The sequence below is a fragment of the Monodelphis domestica genome, chromosome 5 (genome assembly GCF_027887165.1).
Source record: "Monodelphis domestica isolate mMonDom1 chromosome 5, mMonDom1.pri, whole genome shotgun sequence".
In the NCBI taxonomy this organism is placed as follows: Eukaryota; Metazoa; Chordata; class Mammalia; order Didelphimorphia; family Didelphidae; genus Monodelphis; species Monodelphis domestica.
Window position 1 is genome coordinate 256,632,134 of NC_077231.1, and position 20,834 is coordinate 256,652,967.

General features: G+C 33.6%; 1 protein-coding gene across 2 annotated transcripts in view; it reads right to left on the reverse strand.

Annotated features, from left to right (window-relative positions):
- The window catches only part of WAC (WW domain containing adaptor with coiled-coil), a 107,115-nt gene that overhangs the window by 39,209 nt on the left and 47,072 nt on the right, over positions 1-20,834 (reverse strand). For both annotated transcript variants that reach the window (XM_056800063.1, XM_056800064.1), the window contains exons 5-7: positions 17,112-17,227; positions 15,043-15,155; positions 9,780-10,088 (exon numbers count right to left, since the gene is read on the reverse strand). In XM_056800063.1, coding sequence (XP_056656041.1) covers positions 9,780-10,088; positions 15,043-15,155; positions 17,112-17,227 — 538 coding nt within the window. The remainder of the gene's footprint in view (positions 1-9,779; positions 10,089-15,042; positions 15,156-17,111; positions 17,228-20,834) is intronic.

The window sequence follows — 20,834 nt, forward strand, 5'->3', positions numbered from 1 at the left end:
ATCTTAGAAAAATTAGAGTTAGTAGACATGTGGAGAAAAATAAATAGGGACAAAAGGGAATATACCTTCTTTTCTGCAGCACATGGTACATTCACAAAAATTGACTATGTATTAGGGCACAAAAACATTGCAAACAAGTGCAAAAGAGCAGAAATAATAAATGCAACTTTCTCAGATCACAATTGCAATGAAAATAATAATTAGTAAGGGAACAGGGAGAGGTAAATCAAAAATTAATTGGAAATTAAACAATATGATTGTCCAAAACCAATTAAGGAACAAATCACAGAAACAATTAATAACTTCATTGAAGAAAATGGGCATGGAAATTAAAAAACTAGAAAGTGAACAAATTAAAAATCCTCAGATGAAGACTAAATTAGAGATCCTAAAAATCAAAGGAGAAATTAATAAAATTGAAAGTCAAAGAACTATTGATTTAATAAATAAGACTAGAAGCCAGTACTTTGAAAAAACAAATAAAATAGACAAAGTACTAGTCAGTCTAATTAAAAAAAAGAAAGAAGAAAACCAAATCGACAGTATCCAAGATGAAAAGGGAAACATCATCTCTAATGAAGAGGAAATTAAGGCAATCATTAAAAACTATTCTGCCCAATCATATGGCAACAAATATGGCAATCTAGGTGATATGGATGAATACTTAAAAAATATAAATTACCTAGACTAGCAGAGGAAGATATAAATTACCTAAACAACCCCATATCAGAAAAAGAAATTGAACAAGCCATCAAAGAACTCCCTAAGAAAAAATCCCCAGGTCCAGATGGAATCACATATGAATTCTATCAAAAATTTAAAGAACAACAAATCCCAAAATTATACAAACTATTTGACAGAATAAGCAAAGAAGGAGTTCTACCAAATTCATTTTACGACACAAATATGGTACTGATCCAAAAACCAGGCAGGTCAAAAACAAAGAAAACTACAGACCAATCTCCCTAATGAATATAGATGCAAAAATCTTAAATAGGATACTAGCAAAAAGACTCCAGCAAGTCATAACAATGGTTTTTCAGAGGGCAATTTGGAACTATGCCCAAAGGGCGACAAAAGAATATCTACCCTTTGACCCAGCCATAGCACTGCTGGGTCTGTATCCCAAAGAGATAATGGACACAAAGACTTGTACAAAAATATTCATAGCTGCGCTCTTTGTGGTGGCCCAAAACTGGAAAACGAGGGGATGCCCATCAATTGGGGAATGGCTGAACAAATTGTGGTATATGTTGGTGATGGAATACTATTGTGCTCAAAGGAATAATAAAGTGGAGAAGTTCCATGGAGACTGGAACAACCTCCAGGAAGTGATGCAGAGCGAGAGGAGCAGAACCAGGAGAACATTGTACACAGAGACTAATACACTGTGGTATAATCGAACGTAATGGACTTCTCCATTAGGGGCGGTGTAATGTCCCTGAACAACTTTCAGGGATCCAGGAGAAAAAAAAAAAACACCATTCATAAGCAAAGGATAAACTATGGGAGTGGAAACACCGAGAAAAAGCAACTGCCTGAATACAGAGGTTGAGGGGACATGACAGAGGATAGACTTTAAATGAACACTCTAATGCAAATACTATCAACAAAGCAATGGGTTCAAATCAAGAAAACATCTAATGCCCAGTGGACTTACGCGTCGGCTATGGGGGGTGGGGGGGAGGAAAAGAAAATGATCTATGTCTTTAACGAATAATGCTTGGAAATGATCAAATAAAATATATTTAAAAAAAAAAACAATGGTTTTTCACTATGACCAGGTAGGATTCATGCCAGGAATGCAAGGATGGTTCAATATTAGGAAAACCATCCATATAATTGACCATATTAACAAGCAAACTGACAAAAATCACATGATTATCTCAATAGATGCAGAAAAAGCCTTTGATAAAATACAACCCAATTCTATTGAAAACACTAGAAAGTATAGGAATAGTACAGCCTTTCCTAAGAATAATAAACAGTATATATCTAAAACCATCAACTAATATCATCTGCAATGGGGATAAACCTGAAGTCTTCCCAATAAGATCAGGAGTGAAACAAGGATGCCTATTATCACCTCTATTATTTAACATTGAACTAGAAACACTAGCAGTAGCAATTAAAGAAGAAGAAATTGAAGGTATTAAAATTGGCAATAAGGAGACCAAGCTATCACTCTTTGAGAATGATATGATGGTCTACTTAAAGAATCCTAGAGAATCAACCAAAAAGCTAGTTGAAATAATCAACAACTTTAGCAAAATCTCAGGATACAAAATAAACCCGTATAAGTCATCAGCATTTCTATATATCTCCAACCCATTTCAGCAGCAAGAATTAGAAAGAGAAATTCCATTTAAAATCACTGTAGATAATATAAAATACTTGGGAATCTATCTGCTGAGAAAAAAACAGGAACTATATGAACACAACTACAAAACACTTTCCACACAATTTAAAACTATATCTAAACAGTTGGAGAAACATTGATTGCTCAAGGGTAGGACGAGCAAACATAATAAAAATGACAATTCTGCCCAAATTGATTTACTTATTGAGTACCATACTCATTAAACTCCCAAAAAAACTTTTTTACTGAATTAAAAAAACCATAACAAAGTTCATTTTGAAAAACAAATGATCAAGGATATCCAGGGGAATCATGAAAAAAAAAGCAAAGGAAGGAGGACTTGCAGTCCCAGATCTCAACTATAAAGCAGTGGTCATCAAAGCAATATGGTACTGGCTAAGAGACAGAAAGGAGGATCAGTGGAATAGACTAGGGGTAAATGTGCTCAGCAAGACATTCTATGATAAGCCCAAAGATCCCAGTTTTGGAGACAAAAATCCACTATTTGATAAAAATTGCTGGGAAAATTGGAAGACAGTATGGGAGAAATTGGGTTTGGATCAATATCTCTCACCCTACACCAAGATAAACTCAGAATGGGTGAATGACCTGAATAGAAAGGAAAATATAAGCAAATTAGGCAAACACAGAATAGTATACTTGTCAGATCTTTGGGAAAAGAAAGACTTTAAAACCAAGCAAGAGCTAGAAAAAAAATAACAAAATGTAAATCAATAATTTTGATCATATCAAATTAAAATGATTTTATATAAACAAAACTAATGCATCGAAAATTAGAAGGGAAGCAACAAATTGGGAAACAATCTTTATTATAAAAACCTCTGACAAAGGTCTAGTTACTCAAATTTCTAAAGAGCTAAACCAATTGTACAAAAAAAAAAATCAAGCCATTCTCCAATTGATAAGTGGACAAGGGACATGAACAGTCAATTTTCAGTTAAAGAAATCAAAACTATTAATAAGCACATGAAAAAGTGCTCTAAATCTCTAATAATCAGAGAAATGCAAATCAAAACAACTATGAGGTATCACATCAAACCTAGCAGATTGACTAACATGACAGCAAAGGAATGTAATGAATGCTGGAGGGGGTATGGCAAAGTTGGGGCATTAATGCATTGCTGGTGGAGTTGTGAATTGATCCAACCATTCTGGAGGGCATTTTGGAACTATGCCCAAAGGGTACTAAAAGACTGTCTGCCCTTTGATCCAGCCATAGCACTGCTGGGTTTGTACCCCAAAGAGACAATAAGTAAAAAGGCTTGTACAAGAATATTCATAGCTGCGCTCTTTATGGTGGCAAAAAATTGGAAAATGAGGGGATGCCCTTCAATTGGGGAATGGCTGAACAAATTGTGGTACATGTTGGTGATGGAATACTATTTTGCTCAAAGGAATAATAAAGTGGAGGAATTCCATGGGGACTGGAACAACCTCCAGGAATTGATGCAGAGTGAGAGCAGCAGAACCAGGAGAACATTGTACACAGAGATCGTTAAACTGTGGTACAACCGAATGTAATGGACTTCTCCATTAGTGGCAATGCAATGTCCCTGAACAACTAGGAGGAATCTACGAGAAAAACCACTATCCACATTCAGAGGAAACACCGTGGGAGTAAAAACACCAAAGAAAAACTGCTTGAATACATGGGTCAAAGGGATATTATTGGGATGTAGACTCTAAATGAAAATCCTAGTGCAAACAACATCAGTGAAATAGCTTCTGATCAGACACAAGTAATACCCAATGAAACTGAGCATCAACTGAGGGCAGGGTGGGTGGAGGGGAGGGAGGGAAATAAAGTGAGTACTGTAACCAAAAAATTAAATTAAAATTAAAAAATAAAATAAAAAATAAAATGATAAAGAGTATTCCCTCCAAAACCACTGTGAGTGTCCTCCTTATATAATATTGCCTGATATTGTATATGATAAAGAATATATGTATATTCTTTGTGAGACCGAAAGCTTTCATAGTAAACTATTTGCTTTTTTGGTTTTTCTATCATCAGTACCTACGATAAGGTATAACATACACATTAAAAAAATACGTATAGTCTGAATGACTGACAGACAACTAAAAAGAGAAATAAGTCTTTATGATCACGAATGAATATTAAGCTTGTTTTGTCAGAAAAAATTAAACAAGAGGCAAAAGTTGCTTGGTCTGCAAAATTAGAAAAAGCATTGGCAGGGACATCATAATTTATAAAGTCCAATCATCAATTAAGTACTCCCTGTACCATGCACTCTAAGCCAATCCTTTCCCATAAAGCTTTTTGTTATACTATTTGTTTTTCCCTTAAGATTCTTATCCTTGGATCTGGCCTCTTAATAGTCTTTTAGGTTGTGCAAGTTAAAACCAAGAATTCGTCTTTGGTTTAGAGATGCCACCCCAATGATTTCCTTTTGTAAAAAACATTATAATTTACAATGTTCCTAATTATTCTCTTTATCGTCTAATTTCTTAATAAAATAATTTAAAATTTTGAAATTGAAATGCTATCAAATTTTTGGGGAGGAAGATTTGTAGAGAGGTAGAATGATATAATAGAAAGAGTATTGGATGTGGAGTTTGGAAAAACTAGAGGGAACACATAAAACGTGAAGAATCAAGTGGACTTTGGTTCAAATTCCACCTCTGAGGTTTTACTACCAGTGAGGCCTTGGGTGAATTATTTAACCCCTCTGGACCTGAGTTTCCATACCTGTAAAATGAAGGATAGCTTCTCTAACCCCTTTTTATTGAACAACTCATTTGTCCTCAGTTACCTCAGGTAAAACATGGATTAGTAAATTCTGTGTTGCCCATCTCACAGTGTTGAAGAAAACAATATTCAAAATGGTAAAGAGTGACTGGATGAGAGAGAGGGAGAGAGGGAGAGAGAGATATCAATGTAGCCATAAATGGCTATGACAAACTATAAAACAGTGTTTCTCTAAAAGTTGCCAATACTTTATATCAGTAATGGCGAACCTTTTAGAAGCGAGGGTGATATCCTCAGACATGCATGGAAAGGGTTAGCCTGGTCCTGTCTCCCTCTGGCTTTCTAGTAAGGAATTCTGGCAAACTGTGTTGGGATGATGGCGGGAATGCACAGAGGACTCTGAGTGTCCCCCCCCCCACACCCCGCACACATCCCATAGGTTTGCCACCACAGCTCTATTTCTGTCCTTATTAGAAAAGCAATCCCCCTATAATCAAGGATGAAATTGCTAGCAAAGCTAAATAATGAATTTTTAAAAATGTTATCCTAATAGACTTTTCAAATAGCTGCTCTACAAACTGAAATTTTCCATCCCTATTGCATTTTGTCTGCATTCCATTTAGCCTTGCCTAAGTCATTCTCTACTCCAATACACCTCCAACATAACCTCCTAGGTGATTTTCCTTTCTAAAACCCTGTTCTAAACATGTCCGTCCATGAACTCCAGTGGCCCCCAATAGACTCAAAGATCCAATACTAAAATCCTTTGCTTGTTATTTAAAGATCTTCATATTATGAAATTTTCATACACATCCATTCTAGGATTCTGTTTCAGCCATTCTGATAATACTTGCTGTTAATCCTCACATAAGAAGATGCACCTCTTGTCTCTCATTTGAGGAAATTCCTCTTCCCCTTCTCCAAACCTCTCATTTCCTAAAAGACTTTGTTCCTTTACCACCTTCTGAATAATTCTAAAATTTTAGCTGACTTACTGACCCCCTTTCCCAAGGTATGGTCTTTTCTTATTCACCACCAAACAAGAGTTATGCTTGCTGTCCCTACTTCATTGCATTGCAGATTAACTCCTAAAACTCTCCATCATTCCAAAGAAACTACTTTCTCTTAATTTCTGAATTGGTAAATAAAATATTAACCCTTCAATTTCCATCCAGATTAATAGCAGATTAGCAGCAGCATCTCAAATTACTGGCCATCCCTTTCATCTGGATATAATTTCCTTTATTCATTTATTCAACAAGCATTTATTAAGTGCCAGCTAAGTGTTATAGGCAATACTCTAGGTATCGGGAACATAATGACAAAAATAAAACCAATTCCTGCCCCCAAGGAATTTCAACGGAGGAAAAACTACTTATGAAAAGGGAAATATAAAGTCAAGTGAGCTGAATGTAGGATAGAGAATGGAACAATTAGAAACTTACAAAGATAGGGATAGGTCTCCTATAGAGGTACAAAATGAAAAAAGCTAGGGATTATACAAGACATAGATAAGGACAGAGAATATGTCAAGCGTCAGAGATGAGGTTCCAAGGAGTTAGAATGTTGCATATGAAGGACAATACGTAGACCAATTTGCCTAGAACGTAAAAATGGATGAAGAATGTGTGATGCCTAAAAAAGTAGGTGGTCTAAATATCAGGTTTGTGTTTTGATTTAGAGGTAATAGTGAGCCTCTAAAACTTCTAAAGCTGAAGAAGCTGAGTAAAACTTGTGTTTTGGGAATATCAATGCAGCAGCTGCTTAAAGGATGGATTTGAGAAGAAATGGAATAATTACAAATGAATGTCTAAGTGTTTTGTTTGAATTAAATGATTTGATCCTCATCAGTCCTGTGGGGTGTATGCTATAAATAACAGTCTTTTTACAGAGGAAACCAAGATTATGTCCAAGGTTACAAAGCTATTTATGGAGTTTGAACTCTAGCCTTCCTGACTTTCAATTAACCACTCAATCTAGTACAGGGAAATCAATTAGGAAGTTATTGAAATAAGTGTGGATAAAAAAGTAATGAAAGTCTGAACTAGACTGAATAGAGAAGAGACAGTTGAGAGATGGTGTGGATGCAGAACTGACAAGATTTGGCTATTGATTCAACGAGGAAAAAGAAGGAAGAGGGGAGGATAACTCCTGAGTTCATAAAAAAGTTCACTGAAAGGATGGTAAGACCCTCAACACTTAGTTTCTGTGACATGAACTCAAAGTCTTTCTGAGCACTCCTCAAAAGACACTATATTTGACCTTTCTCTCTACTCTATTTGTAATTTCTCCCTTTCTGATCTGATTCCTTATGGCTTCAAATATCAAAAGTATCCAGATAGGACTCAAACGGATATCTCACTTCTGTTCCTCATGCATCCAACAATAACATTATTAAAATTGAGCCCATCTGCCTCTATCTTTGCTTTATTAATGTTACAATTATCTGGACAGTTATTCTAGCTTGTATAATTGGAGTCATCCTCAAAATATTTCCTGGGAAATTATAACCAGGTGTTTTTAACATCAAATCCATTGCTCTCAAGTTCCTATTAAATTTCTCAGCCTTCTCAATCCTAGCATCATATTTGTTTGTATCTTTGGCACTTATCACATTTTAAACCCATAGTAAAAGTTCATTAACTCTGAATACAGGACATCTAATATTCCAGATATGGGAAAATACAAAATCCATTCATTTAAAAAGTAATTCTTCTTTCGATACAATATCCCTGGAAGATCAACTTTCTAATTGTAAAAAACTATTTAGAGTTAAATGTGATCTTAAATGAAGCTAAACTATGGATTATATTATAAGGAAAGATAATGTTCTTTCTTTCAAGTCCACATAGGAAAACCTAAGCTAAGGAGATGACCAAGAAGAAATTCGGGGAAGGAGAGAATGAAGAGAGAGGAAATCCTTTTTAATGAATAAGTAAGAGTGCTTTGTGTTTTCAATGTTTTGTTCATAAATGAGTAGCTCTAAAGTGAGTGGATATAATTGATACCTCTTTAGTTAGCAAATTTTTATTCTCTACTTCACTATAAAAAATGTTAACAATAACATTTGTTAATATAAATTAAGCAATGGTTAGCTTGAGTAAAACTACAGATTTATGATTAATTCTAAAATTTCCTACCAAAATTATCTTAACCCCTCCCCCCCCCCCCATGGAAATCTTATCACAAGTTTTTCTCCCAAAGGTTCAAATATAAGAAAACTAAGGAAATATTTTGGTAACCAAGAAACAAAATATAGTCAAAGAATCTCTGTAAAAAAAAGGAAGAAATGATAAAACTTGTTTTATAGACTTTGGTTTCCAAAGTGCTCTGTATATGTATAGATGGTAAATTTAAATTTTACTTAAAATTCTGGCATAAAACAGGAATGTACTATCACTAAACAATTTTTGGTAGATAAAAATGTACTTGGTACATCATATTATTATGGAACCAATACCATTGCATGGTAAATATTTTTAAATATCATGGGATTATTTATTAATAATGTGGCATACATTAAATGGAAAGATAAATCTAAAATAATGGAATTAATGTTGTATGTTGAATAATACATTTGAAAAATAAAAGGCAAGATGGAATGAATTATATGAGCAAAGATTCAGTAACTACTTCCCTCCATAAATGCTTCCACAATCCCAATACATATAGAATTACTCTTATCATTTACGTTGGATATATACCCTCACATTTCTTTATTCAATGCTTTGCAGCCATTCTTTTTTTTCTTTTAATTCTTACTTTCAGTCATGGAAACAATACTAAGCATAATTAGTAAGGGCAGGGCAATTGTGGTTAAGTGGTTTGCCCAGGGTCACACAGCTAATAAGTATCTGGGGTGAAATTTGAAGCCAGGTCCTCCTGACTCTAGGCCTGGTTCTCTAGCCACTGAGCTACCTGGCTGCTCCTTAAAGCCATTTTAAAAGTATTTTTACATACAATGTGCTTTGACTATAAAATGAGACCTCCTTCCCCTGGCCCCATCTCACATTCATAAAGTGTCATGTCTTTCTGGACCACAATGATAGCCAATGGGCAGAAATACTATTTGTTATTACTATTATTATTGTTGTTATTATCCCAAAACCTAATCATGGAGTAGGTATAGATTAAGGTTTTACCAACAAGTTAATTTACTTCACTGTTATGTCTTATACTTTAATCTAAATAATGCTATTTATTAAATTTGTGTGCCACTTTATTAGGATATCATGTCTATTCTCTAATCTAAATATTGTGAATAAACTTATGTTAAATATTATTCATAAGCTAATTATAATAAAATACTTTGAAATTGTGCCATAGTCATCTATTATTAAAATTTTTGATTCCTGAAAAGTTTGAGATGAAACATTAATGCAATTCTAGAAGTAACTGAAAATGTATAAACCTGAAAGGTACATTCATTCTGTCTTAGCAGATCATTTAAATTAAAAATAGCCATTATGAATTGAGTTTAAAAAATTTTAAATGGTTCAATTAAATCAATGTTGGTTTTTTTAATGCATACAGCTTACTCTGTAATTGAATGGTTAAGTCACTCTAAAAGACTTCTTTTTCTTTGTTAAATTTTAAGAGAATTCTTAAACCAAATGGAAATCTTACAGTAACACCAGAAATTCCACTTCAACGTGCAATATCTAACAACAGAGGTCATATCAGGCATACCTTTTCTTTCTGTTTTCTGTGCAGGGATGGAAGATGTGGGTGTAGGCAGTTTTGATAAAGTAGATGCTCCATTAGCATCAAATGATTTCTTTGGCTGGTGATCAGATTGTAGAGGAAATGGACTAGAAGGAAGAGTGCTTGGGGTAGCAGTTGGATGAACCACTGGTTTGATGGGGTGCTGTACTGGCGTAGAACTACTGTGAGTCTCTGCTCTTGGCAGTCTGTAGTCTCTGTCATTGTGTCTGCTTGTTTGAGACAAAATATTCTGTGGGAGCATACTACTGGCATCACTGGAATGCTTGTCTTCCACTTTTGTTCAGTTCGCAAAGGAATGTTGGAATGAGGGGGAAAAAAAAAGATTATGTTAGAAACCTGGTCTTTAACAATGACTAATTTAGCAACATGCTAATACTTACATTTCCTTATAAAACTCCAACTCTAGTTAGCTTCTGAAATTCTACCATCTTCATGCAAATTCTCAAAGATTAATGGAAAAGTAAGTTTCAACTATAAAACACACACCTTCCTCAAATCTACACTCAAATATCAAAATGTTTTCTCTAATTTACAATACGTTTTCTAAATTTTGAGAAATATAAATGTAAATTATTAATAGATATGTGAATTATTTTGTGGCTATCTCTGAAGTAAAAATATTCTAATCATTTTTAATTTAATAGAAAATATAAACACATATGCTTTTTCAACATAAGTGGACCCTCCCTAATTACTGATTAAAAACAAGGCAAAACAAAACAAAAACCAGAGGACACAAAAATATAGATGATACGACTTTATTACTGGCCCTACTAATGATCCCCCCTACTACTATATAGTTCATTTTAGCATACATTAAGAGATAACTGTTTCTAGATAACTATTTGATAACAATATATTAAAATAAGCAAATTACAAGAATTTTAAGATAATTTAAAAAAAAATTAAATGTAAATCATGGAACACAGTAAAACTACCTGAAAATAGTCTGAATCAGTATAATAGTCTGAATCAAGATAAGGTTTTTGTGCCTAGCAACCAATGTTTAAAAATTGAATACCTCCATTTTGAGACACTACCATAACAAACAATTTGATTTCTCACTAAATACTCACATGCCAAGAAGAATGGCATTTTCAGGAAATAAAAATATTCATATTTATAAAAATACAAAAGCTTTTGCGTGACAAACTCCAAGCAGTTATTTCTAACTTATCTACAACACTATTGGCTAACTCATTTAGTTTAATATCATCCTTGCTAAAATAAACTTTCTTGATTTAAGATTAAATGGTGTCCTATCTGCTCTCTACTCCACCCCATTCCCACTTTCAATTCCTGATGTCCAAAAACCACAACAAAAGAAATGATAAGGCATGGCTTCACACACATATAATCTGGTCTGAACATCAATCTGCAATCTTATAAATAGCTCTTAGGATGTGCACAAGATAAAAGATGTACCCAAAGCACTTTAATATGTATCATATAATTTTGTGTGAAGTTATGAACTGATATAGCAATCAAAAAAAACTTCTGATTATACATTAAGTGACCAAAGAAAACTTATTTAAAGCTATGAAAGAAGATAAGTAAATAACAGAATATGTAAAAAGCAAGCCAATCTACCTATTGAAAAAATGGAGTTTTATTAGTTAGTAAATGAACAAATAGATGAGCAAATAATTATGTTTACTGTGTAGATTGTTATCCTAAAAATGAAATGTAACTATCCTGTTACATAAGGAATCTAACTGATTCTCCAAGAGATAATTTTCCCTAGGCAAATGGGAAAGTGGTATTTCAAAGACAGTTTTCCCAATACCTGGTCTAATTTTCTACATGACTGTTACCTTTACTGATTTACCAAACAAAAACTGTTAGGCCGCAAATATGCTTAGCTATATATAAAATTCATTTACCCACTAAATATCAGCCCAATTAATTATATAAAAAGAGTAAATATGTTCTAGTTAAAATTTTCACATTATAATACCGCAAAGATGTGCCATTTCTTCCAAAAATACATGTAGGTGAACCAAAAATTGGGCAGGCAACAAATTTTAACCACACAAATTTCACTCATAGTTCTAGAAAATAATCACTATACTGACTGAAAAACTGAAGAAATTACTTTCTATAGGACATATTAGATGAGAAATAATGAAGTTGAAGGAGAAATTATAGCATACCTGCATCATTTGCTGGCTAAAAATTACACATTTTAAAAAATGCTTCAGACTTTTTAAACACATTCAAAGTCTTTTTGGTGTTCAATTAGGCCATGTTATTATAAACAATTATCACTTCCTATACCATAGTAAGGAAGAAGGATTAAAAATTCCTAATTCTCTGTGTAAGAAAGATAACATGGCATGGTAGATAAAGCTGGCCTTAGAGAAAGGAAGACTTGGGTTCAAGTTCTTACCTCTGAAACTCAGGAGCAGGGGGTGACCTAGGGTAAATCAACTTCTCAATGTCACAAGTATCTCTCCAAGACTTAAGTGGTAAAGAAAGAACCAGCAAGGACTACGCCTCTGAAACTACCGGTCTAATTTTTACCCTTCTGTTTCTATGCTTAGACACACAAATTGTAAGCGTCAAGTACTTAGAATTTTGAACCCCTACTATGTAGATGAAGGAAGTAGCAGGTTGTCCTACCAAAAGTTATGCCCATAGGATACTTGTGGAAGAAAGCCAAGAGAACAAAGTGGGAGAGAACTTTTTTTTTCCTTTCTTATACTGCACTAACACTGTACAAAAGAAACTGGTGACCTCAAGCTTCTCCCTAAACTCTAGATCTTCTACATAGGTCTATATTTCATAAAAATAAAGTTCCAATAAGAACCAGGAGAGCATTCCCATGCTATTTAAAAGAGAAAATGAGGACTATGTTCTTTTTGTGAATACAATCTGAAACACATTTTTTATCTATCATTTTCCTAATTGCACATCTAATTTAGAAAGAAATAACCTACATATCATACACACACACACACACACACACACACACACAATGTTCAAGTGTAAGCAGACTAAAACACACAGGTTTTTCCAAAGAGAGTTATTTTAAAACATATCTCCTAATGTTTAACAAGAACAATTTTTGTATATACCTTAGTTTAGATTAATGTTAAAAATTCAATCAGTACAGTTAATGTTAACATAAAGCTACATAGTTTCTACCTACACAACAGGATTTTACAAGTGATTCTTTAAAAATTAAGTAACACCAAAAACAACAAAATACTATTTAGTCTGCTTTCTTAGATCTAGAATTCAAATTTCTGCCAGTTTTTGCGCAATGGAATGACCAAATGAGAACATGAATTACTTATTTAATTATGTTGAATAAATTCTTCACAAAAAAAAATAATAACAACTACTGTTATACGTTCAATGATTAAATATTACCACTAGACATGTTCAAAGATGAATTTCACCATTAGCACAAGCATACTTTAATTTCTAGAAGTCCAATTGTGAATATAAAACCCTACAAATGCATTTTGCAACTTTTAGATTTATTCATTCATGGGATTTTCCTAAAGAGCAAAGAAGATAATATAAATGAATGTCATTTATGGGTAATTGGTAGACAGCTGGGTGGCTCAGTGGATTGAGAGCCAGGCCTAAAGCCAGGAAGTTCTGGGTTCAAATCTGGCCTCAGACACTTCCTAGCTGGGTGACCCTGGGCAAGTCACTTAAACCCCACTGCCTAGCCCTTACCACTCTTCTGCCTTGGAACCAATATACAGTATTGATTCTAAGATGGAAGGTAAGGGTTTAAATAAATGAATGAATGAATATGGCTAAACCAAAGTTACTTGTTTATTTTTCAACTCTCAGAACTTAGAATAAGCTACCAGGAGGCCAAAACTATTTGTACCACATAAGACTTTTTTATGGAAAAGAAATAAAAAAGTATTACTATTTTGATCCTCTTAAATTTTTTATTTACCACCAAAAAAAGAGCAGAACACCATTTTAGCATTGCCACATAATTTTTTGTTTTTTAAAAAAAATGTTTTTAGCCAAAAGAGTAACATTTTACTTTGTTTTTTAAACCCTTACCATTTGTCTTTGAATCAATACTGTATATTGTTCCCAAGGCAGAAGAGTGGTAAGGGCTAGGCAAGAGGGGTAAGTGACTTGTCCAGGGTCACACAGCTAGAAGGGTCTATGGCCATATTTGAACCCAAGACTTCCTGACTCCAGACCTGGCATGCTGTCCACTGAGCCACTCACCTACCCCAAGAATACTGTTGTAAGAATTTCCAGAACTGTCTTTCCTCATCTCTATCTCTCAACTTGATTAAAATCACATTCTTATTTTGTAAACTCTTATTGGGTTAAAGTACTAAAGATGTCCCTTGAATAAAATACTGAATGTGTTGGTGGCCCTTCAAGGCTAGAGTCAATTAACTGTGGAACAGCTTTAATGTGAGAATAATTTGGATTTTTTCAATAACTATGAGATTCAGTTTTCTGCTATCTGGATTTTTTTAAAAAAGGTATCTAGTATCACTATCATTTAACATTTTTCATGGCAACATTCAGAAGGAGTTGACCAATTCTGACAAATTTTTATACAACATTAAACTGTCTAAAAAACAGTTTGAAGTGCTGCTCAGCTTACTATTTGTAAACCATATAGTAGCCATAATTTTTTTATTGATTTGAATAAAGCAGGTAAAGGTTATACTGTGATACTGATAGCACTTAAAAGCAAACACTTGATTGAAGTTAAATTCCCAGGATATTATACTGGTAGGCAAATTAAATTCCTAGAATTAGCATTATTAACAAATCTAGGGAAAAGATTCTATTACAAAAGTACATGTATAAAAGTCTATCCTTGATAATCTGCTGGGCAACATAATACATAAATCCACTTTAAGATTTTCCCAGATTTCCGAAATCTAAGAATTTGTCATGTAGGAACTAGTATTGCTAGAATGCTATGTCATTATTTTTAAATCACTATCTCCAGATTTGAATGTCAAATGGTTAAATGGGGGTTTGGGGGGAGGTATATATCCTCTCAGGAATCTATTACACTAAGCTGTATGTGTGTGTACGCGCACATGTGCACACACATTTGCATATACATTCAGGTTTTTGTATCTACACACACCTCCTATACTAAGAGAAAGGCATTATATACTATTTATATATAAATGTAAACACATACATATTTGCAAAGTAAATAAGTTTAGAGAAAAGTAGAGCTATACAGACACTGTTTCACAAAAATAATACTTACTTCCACCTGCAAACCCACTTGTGGCTGTGGTTTGCATCACCTCTCTTCTGTAATCCCTATCTTTTGGGAAGCTGTTAACTGCCATTTTACTTGCTTCTTTTTGTCTCTGCTCTCTGAAGAAAAAAAAAATATGCACATGCCCAGTAAAAATTGAATGAAGAATATTTAGATCTATGTATTACAAGTGAGTTCTGAACAAGTTAAAAACTGTTCACAGATCTGAAATAGCACACTGGCATATAGGCATTTGTGTACATTGATTTATTACAGCAAAGTGCAGAATGTAGAGGTAATAAATTTAGCTGTAGTTCAGCTGGGATGAGGAAAAGGTAGGAAACAAAAGTAGACCAACATTCTTTTTTAGGTTGCTGCAAGATCACACCCCACCTTTTTCATTACCAGTCCATTCCCATTACAACCAGTTCTAATGAGGTTCACCCTCAGCAGCATATGTACAGATGATACTACTGGTCTTTCACAGCTATTAAAGGATAAGAAATAGTACTACTGGATTTTTTTTAACCCTCTATCCAATCCTAAGTTTGGGGCATAAATTTTGAAAGCAATGATTACATTATGCTTTATACTCAAAAGATAAGGAATCAAAAGGAACTTTACATATATGAAAAATCAGGTGAATGACCCAAATGGCTTTGCCCAAAAGCACACTGCTACAAGATAACAAAGCTAAGACTACAATGAGATTCACCTATATCCCAGTCCTGTATGAAGGGGAGCCCTGAATGGAGAAACAAATGCTACAGATTAATGTGAAATGAAAACAATATTTACTTTATTTGAATTCCTTGAGAAACAAGAAATGATTTTTTTTTCCTTCATCACAACTACAACAGGAGAGTGGGGAATTAAGGAGAATACCTAGGCCAAGAAATGTTTATAAAGAAACTATGTTGAATCTATAGGAAGAAATATTTTTATCCTGGAACTGAATGAAGGTGGGAACAAAATTTTAAACTCCCAGGAATATGGAAATGTAACTTAAAACACACTTGAGAACAGAATAAAATTCTCTATAAATTCAAACTATATTGCAATTATGTGGTTCTTTAAACAAAGGCAGTATTTGCTTATTTAGGTTAACAGAGCAAATACTATGTTTGGTATGTCAGTAATGGCACCTGAGAAAATAAATATGCCTGCAACTATATTTATGCTCTTTAAAATAATTAAGAGTGTGATGCAGTTTTTCTCATTTTCTCATTGGTCTTGCCACCCTACTCCACTAAGACTTCCTTTTTACATACATCATCTCAATATTAATTGGAAAGAAGACCAATTAGCATATAAAAATAGAATTAAAACACATAATACTAATGAATATATGGAGCAAGGCTACCATCAATTAAAAGTTAAGCTTATTAAGTATTGACAATTCCAGAAAATATTATAGCAGAAAATATTAATGTACCAAAATAAGTGCTTTCATTCAAAGAATTGCTTCTAGGATAGGAGCTTTTCTCCAAGACTTTCTTTTAAATCATATTTTCTAAGGAAGTATAGCCAGATTGCTCTATAGCAAAAATGAATAACATGAAAAAAGGTATTAAATGATAAAATTTGTACAACCCAGTGGAATTGCTTGTTGGCTCTGGGAAGGGGGAGGGAAGAAGGAAGGGAAAGAAAATTAATCTTATAAACGTGAAAAAAAAACTTAAATAAATAAAAGTATAAAATAAAAAGAATTATGACCAAGGACTATCCATTGGGGCCATTCAAAAAGTGCTGAATAGAAAGGCTTTATACTAAAAGTTGTTGGGGCATTGAAAAATAACCTGCCCAGAATAAGTCAGGATGTGTGGAAACAAAGCCCAGAGTCCCTTGACAGAAATGGCTTTCTTGCTATATAAATCCAAAGGCTGCCTTTCTAAAAATGTAAGCTCAAGAGCATATGGTTCATCTGCACTGTCAGAAAATATTTCTTCATTTAAAATGCTGTCTGCCAAGGAACTATAAATTCAACAGGACAGTGGTGTTCATAAACATAATATTTTAATCTACAGGAAAACATAAACATTAATGCTTCCTTTAAAAGTTTAAAAAAAAAATACCTTTCAAGCCATTCTTTTGGTTTTTCCCACTGTGAAACTTCTGTTCGACAGTTGTAGTAGTACTTTTTCCCAGAAGAACTGATGTGTTCAGACCAGTCATCTGCAGAATCATAAGACTAAAAAAGAAAAAAATCCACATGCTTAAGAGGTTAAGATATAAAGAAGATCAATTATCATGTAAAAATAGAAAATCACATATAATATATGGAACAAGGCTGCCTTCAATTAAAAGTTAGGCTTATTAAGTATTTAATATCCTTAGGTAATTCCACAAAATAGGATACAAAACAAGTTCAAAGTTAGTACACTCCTTAGCAGATTAGCAGTAATTTTTTTTAAGTGATAAAATACAACTTTCTTTAAAATAAAATATTAAATAAATATTAAATGTTCTCAATGTTATAGCTACAGTTTTCTGATTGCTTTTAATAATGATATATCCAAAACACTACATTCATGTTTCACTAACTAATCTCTCCTTCAAATACTTTTTTGAAAAATGATAAGGTAAAACTGGTTCTACAATCATGAAAGGTAGAATTATTAAAAAGCTCAATTTCATTACTGATCCTAGATTTATTACTATAGAAATTAATAGAATACTCTTTAAATTTTTTATGTCAAAGCAAAAATTTAATAGCTATTAGATTCAAAACTGGGATTGAACATTTCTTAATAATAACAGTTGGCTGAAAAGACTACACTAAAATTTATCCAACTAAAATGGGAGCAGATATTGAAAATAGGTCGTATTCATGGGCTGTTCTCGTCAGGAGCAGCTCCATAAATCCGATTTGGTCCCAAGTCACTGCCTATAAGAGGCACTAAAGAATGCAGAACAATTCAGGAAATGACTCTGGGGCTTTGATTTAAAATGTCCTATCTGGTTCAGTGTCAGAGCTCAATTGTGTGTTAAATTTGAGTTTCATTGAGAATCAGATACTCATTTATGTAATTGTTTAAGATGAAGGATATGAAATGCTATTATTATTTAGTCTAATCTCTTTGTTTTATAAATGCTAAGTGTGAGGCCTAGACAGGTTAAGAAACTTAAGAAATCCCCTAGGTCAATAGATAGTAGTGACAAATCTAAGATTCAGATCCAAGTTATTCTCCAAATCCAACACTTTTCACATTTAAAAGACACATAAAAATTTTTAATCTATCCTCTCTATTTCATAGATTAAAAGTCAAGACTTTGAATGTTCTCTGAATTGTTTAAAATTAGAGACGGACAGTATCAAAGCTGGTGGCAGAATCCAGATCATTAGTATACATAAGGCACATTTTCTTTACATTAAATCACTTTTACTTTCCCCACTATAGAAAACACAGCCCAGTTTTTAGGATATTATTATTGTTAATTCCTCACACTGTCCACCTCCCAGATTAGATCAGGGTGAAGATGATAATAGACAGTTCTCTTTTTAAAATGACAACCAACATCCTCAAAGATCCTTTTTATTTCACAAAGTATAATACTTTCTATTCTACATGTGACAATTAAAAGGAAATTGTACTTTCTTTATTCTAGTAGGGAAACAACTGCTTCTCCTACAGACGTCTGTAAATGCCTTTAATGTTTTGAAACTTCCCAAACATTTATTCCTGATTTATTCTTCGTCCCTTGAACCTACAATTGTCTATGTTGAGGGTAAAAATAAACTATACTCCAAAAACATAGATCTCTCCTCTTTTAAAGGTACTACAGATTGCCTTTAATCTAAGGGCAATTTGAAATCTAAAAAGTAATCACAAATGAAAAATACCTTTAATATATAGTACCTCATTCCCTATTCTTCCTAGTTATACCTTTTTATCTCCTCTAAAAGTCATCATGGAGAGAGGAGGAGTCAAGATGGTGGCTTACATGCAGCAAAAGTCCAGACCTCTGAAAATCCTTCCACACCAATCAAAAACACAGTCCTTGGAGAGGACAGAAAACCAAATCTAACAACAGGACAGAGCTGGGGAGCACTCCTACTAGATTCAACTTAAAAGGCATAGCCCAACAAAGCCTGAATTCCTAAACACTCGGGTTCAAGGGAAGGGAAGAAGGAAGGTCCTACAACCCCTCCCTCACCTACAGTGCCGAGTCTCCAGGGAATGGCTAGAGTCTCTGGTTGGGCAAAGGCTCTAGTCCAGAGGGAGAGCCTTGCTGGCACAGCTGTGCCAGGCTCAGGGCATTGAATACAGGTGGCAGGAAAGCAGCTGGAGGAGAAGCACAGAGAGGGCAGCCTAGTCACAGCCAAACACTCCATTTTGCCCTCCCACGATTTCTTGAGGTTTTGGCCTAAGTGCACATCCTGCTCAGCAGATCTACTTCGCCCTGGCTTAATCTCATCAATAGGGCAGTTAAGGATTCAGCGAGCCATTAATTAAATTAATATTATCAATTAATATAATTACATAAATATAGATAACTAAATTAATAAATTAGAATATATTTAATTTAAAAAACAATTAAGAGGTGCCGATCACAACTGGGAAAAGAACTTAAAAACCAAATTGAGTCATCTGGAAACAGAAAATAGTGTCCTGAAAGTCAAAATTAACCAGCATGAAAATGAGGCAAAGAAGATTAAAGATGACCTACAAAGAAAATCAGACCAGAAAGATGACCAAAAATCCAGGGATGAAATTCAGACTTTAAAAAAATAGAATCCAACAACTAGAAGCAAATGACTTCACAAGTCAGCAAGAATCTATAAAACAAAATTAAAAGAATGAAAAACCTGAGGAAAATATGAAACACCTCATTGACAGAACATCAGACCTTGAAAACAGATACAAGTGAGACAATTTAAGAATTATTGGACTAACAGAAGATCATTACATTCTTGAGCATGAAGGGAAAATGGAAATTGAAAAAAATGCACAGATCACCTCCTATATTTAATTTCAAATTGACAATGCTCAGGAATGTCATAGCCAAATTCAAGAACTACCAGTCAAGGAAAAAATATTTCAAGCTGATAAGAAAGCTGATAAGAAGTCGTCATTCAGATACCATAAAACCACAGTTAGGATAACACAGAATCTGGCTGCATCTACACTGAAGGACTGGAAGGCATGAAATATGATATTCTAGAAAGCAAGAGAACTGGGTCTACAACCAAAAATCAACTACCCAGAAAAACTGACTCTATTCTTGCAGGGGAAAGTATAGTCATTTAATAAAATAGAAGACTTCCAAGCACTCATAAAGAAAAGGCAGAAAAAAAAAGATAGAAAATTTGATACCCAAACAAAGAACTCCAGAGAATCACCAAAAGGTAATTAAAAAAAATTTAAAAAGAAGAAAACAACAACAACAACAATAAGGAACCCAATAAGTTAAAAATGATTTGTATTCCTATAAGAAAAGATAATATTGGTAAATTAAAAATTATCACCTGGGTAGCTACAAGAATTATACTTCGAGAGACAGTGACCAACTGTATAGGACAAAATGTCAAGATAAATATATATGTATGCATAAATATATATAAAACTAGAGGTAAAAAAAGAGATTAATATTAAAAGAAGACCAAATGTGGTAAATTTATATTTCATAAAGAAGTGCATGGTGGGAGTAGGGGACAACATCAATGCACTGGAAGGGCAAAGAGATTGGAGACAAGAAATACTTAATTCTTATGTGCATTGAAATTGACTCAAAGAGGGAAGAACAATCAGATCCATTTGGGCACAGAATTGATTTGTGCCCTATAGAGAAGTAGA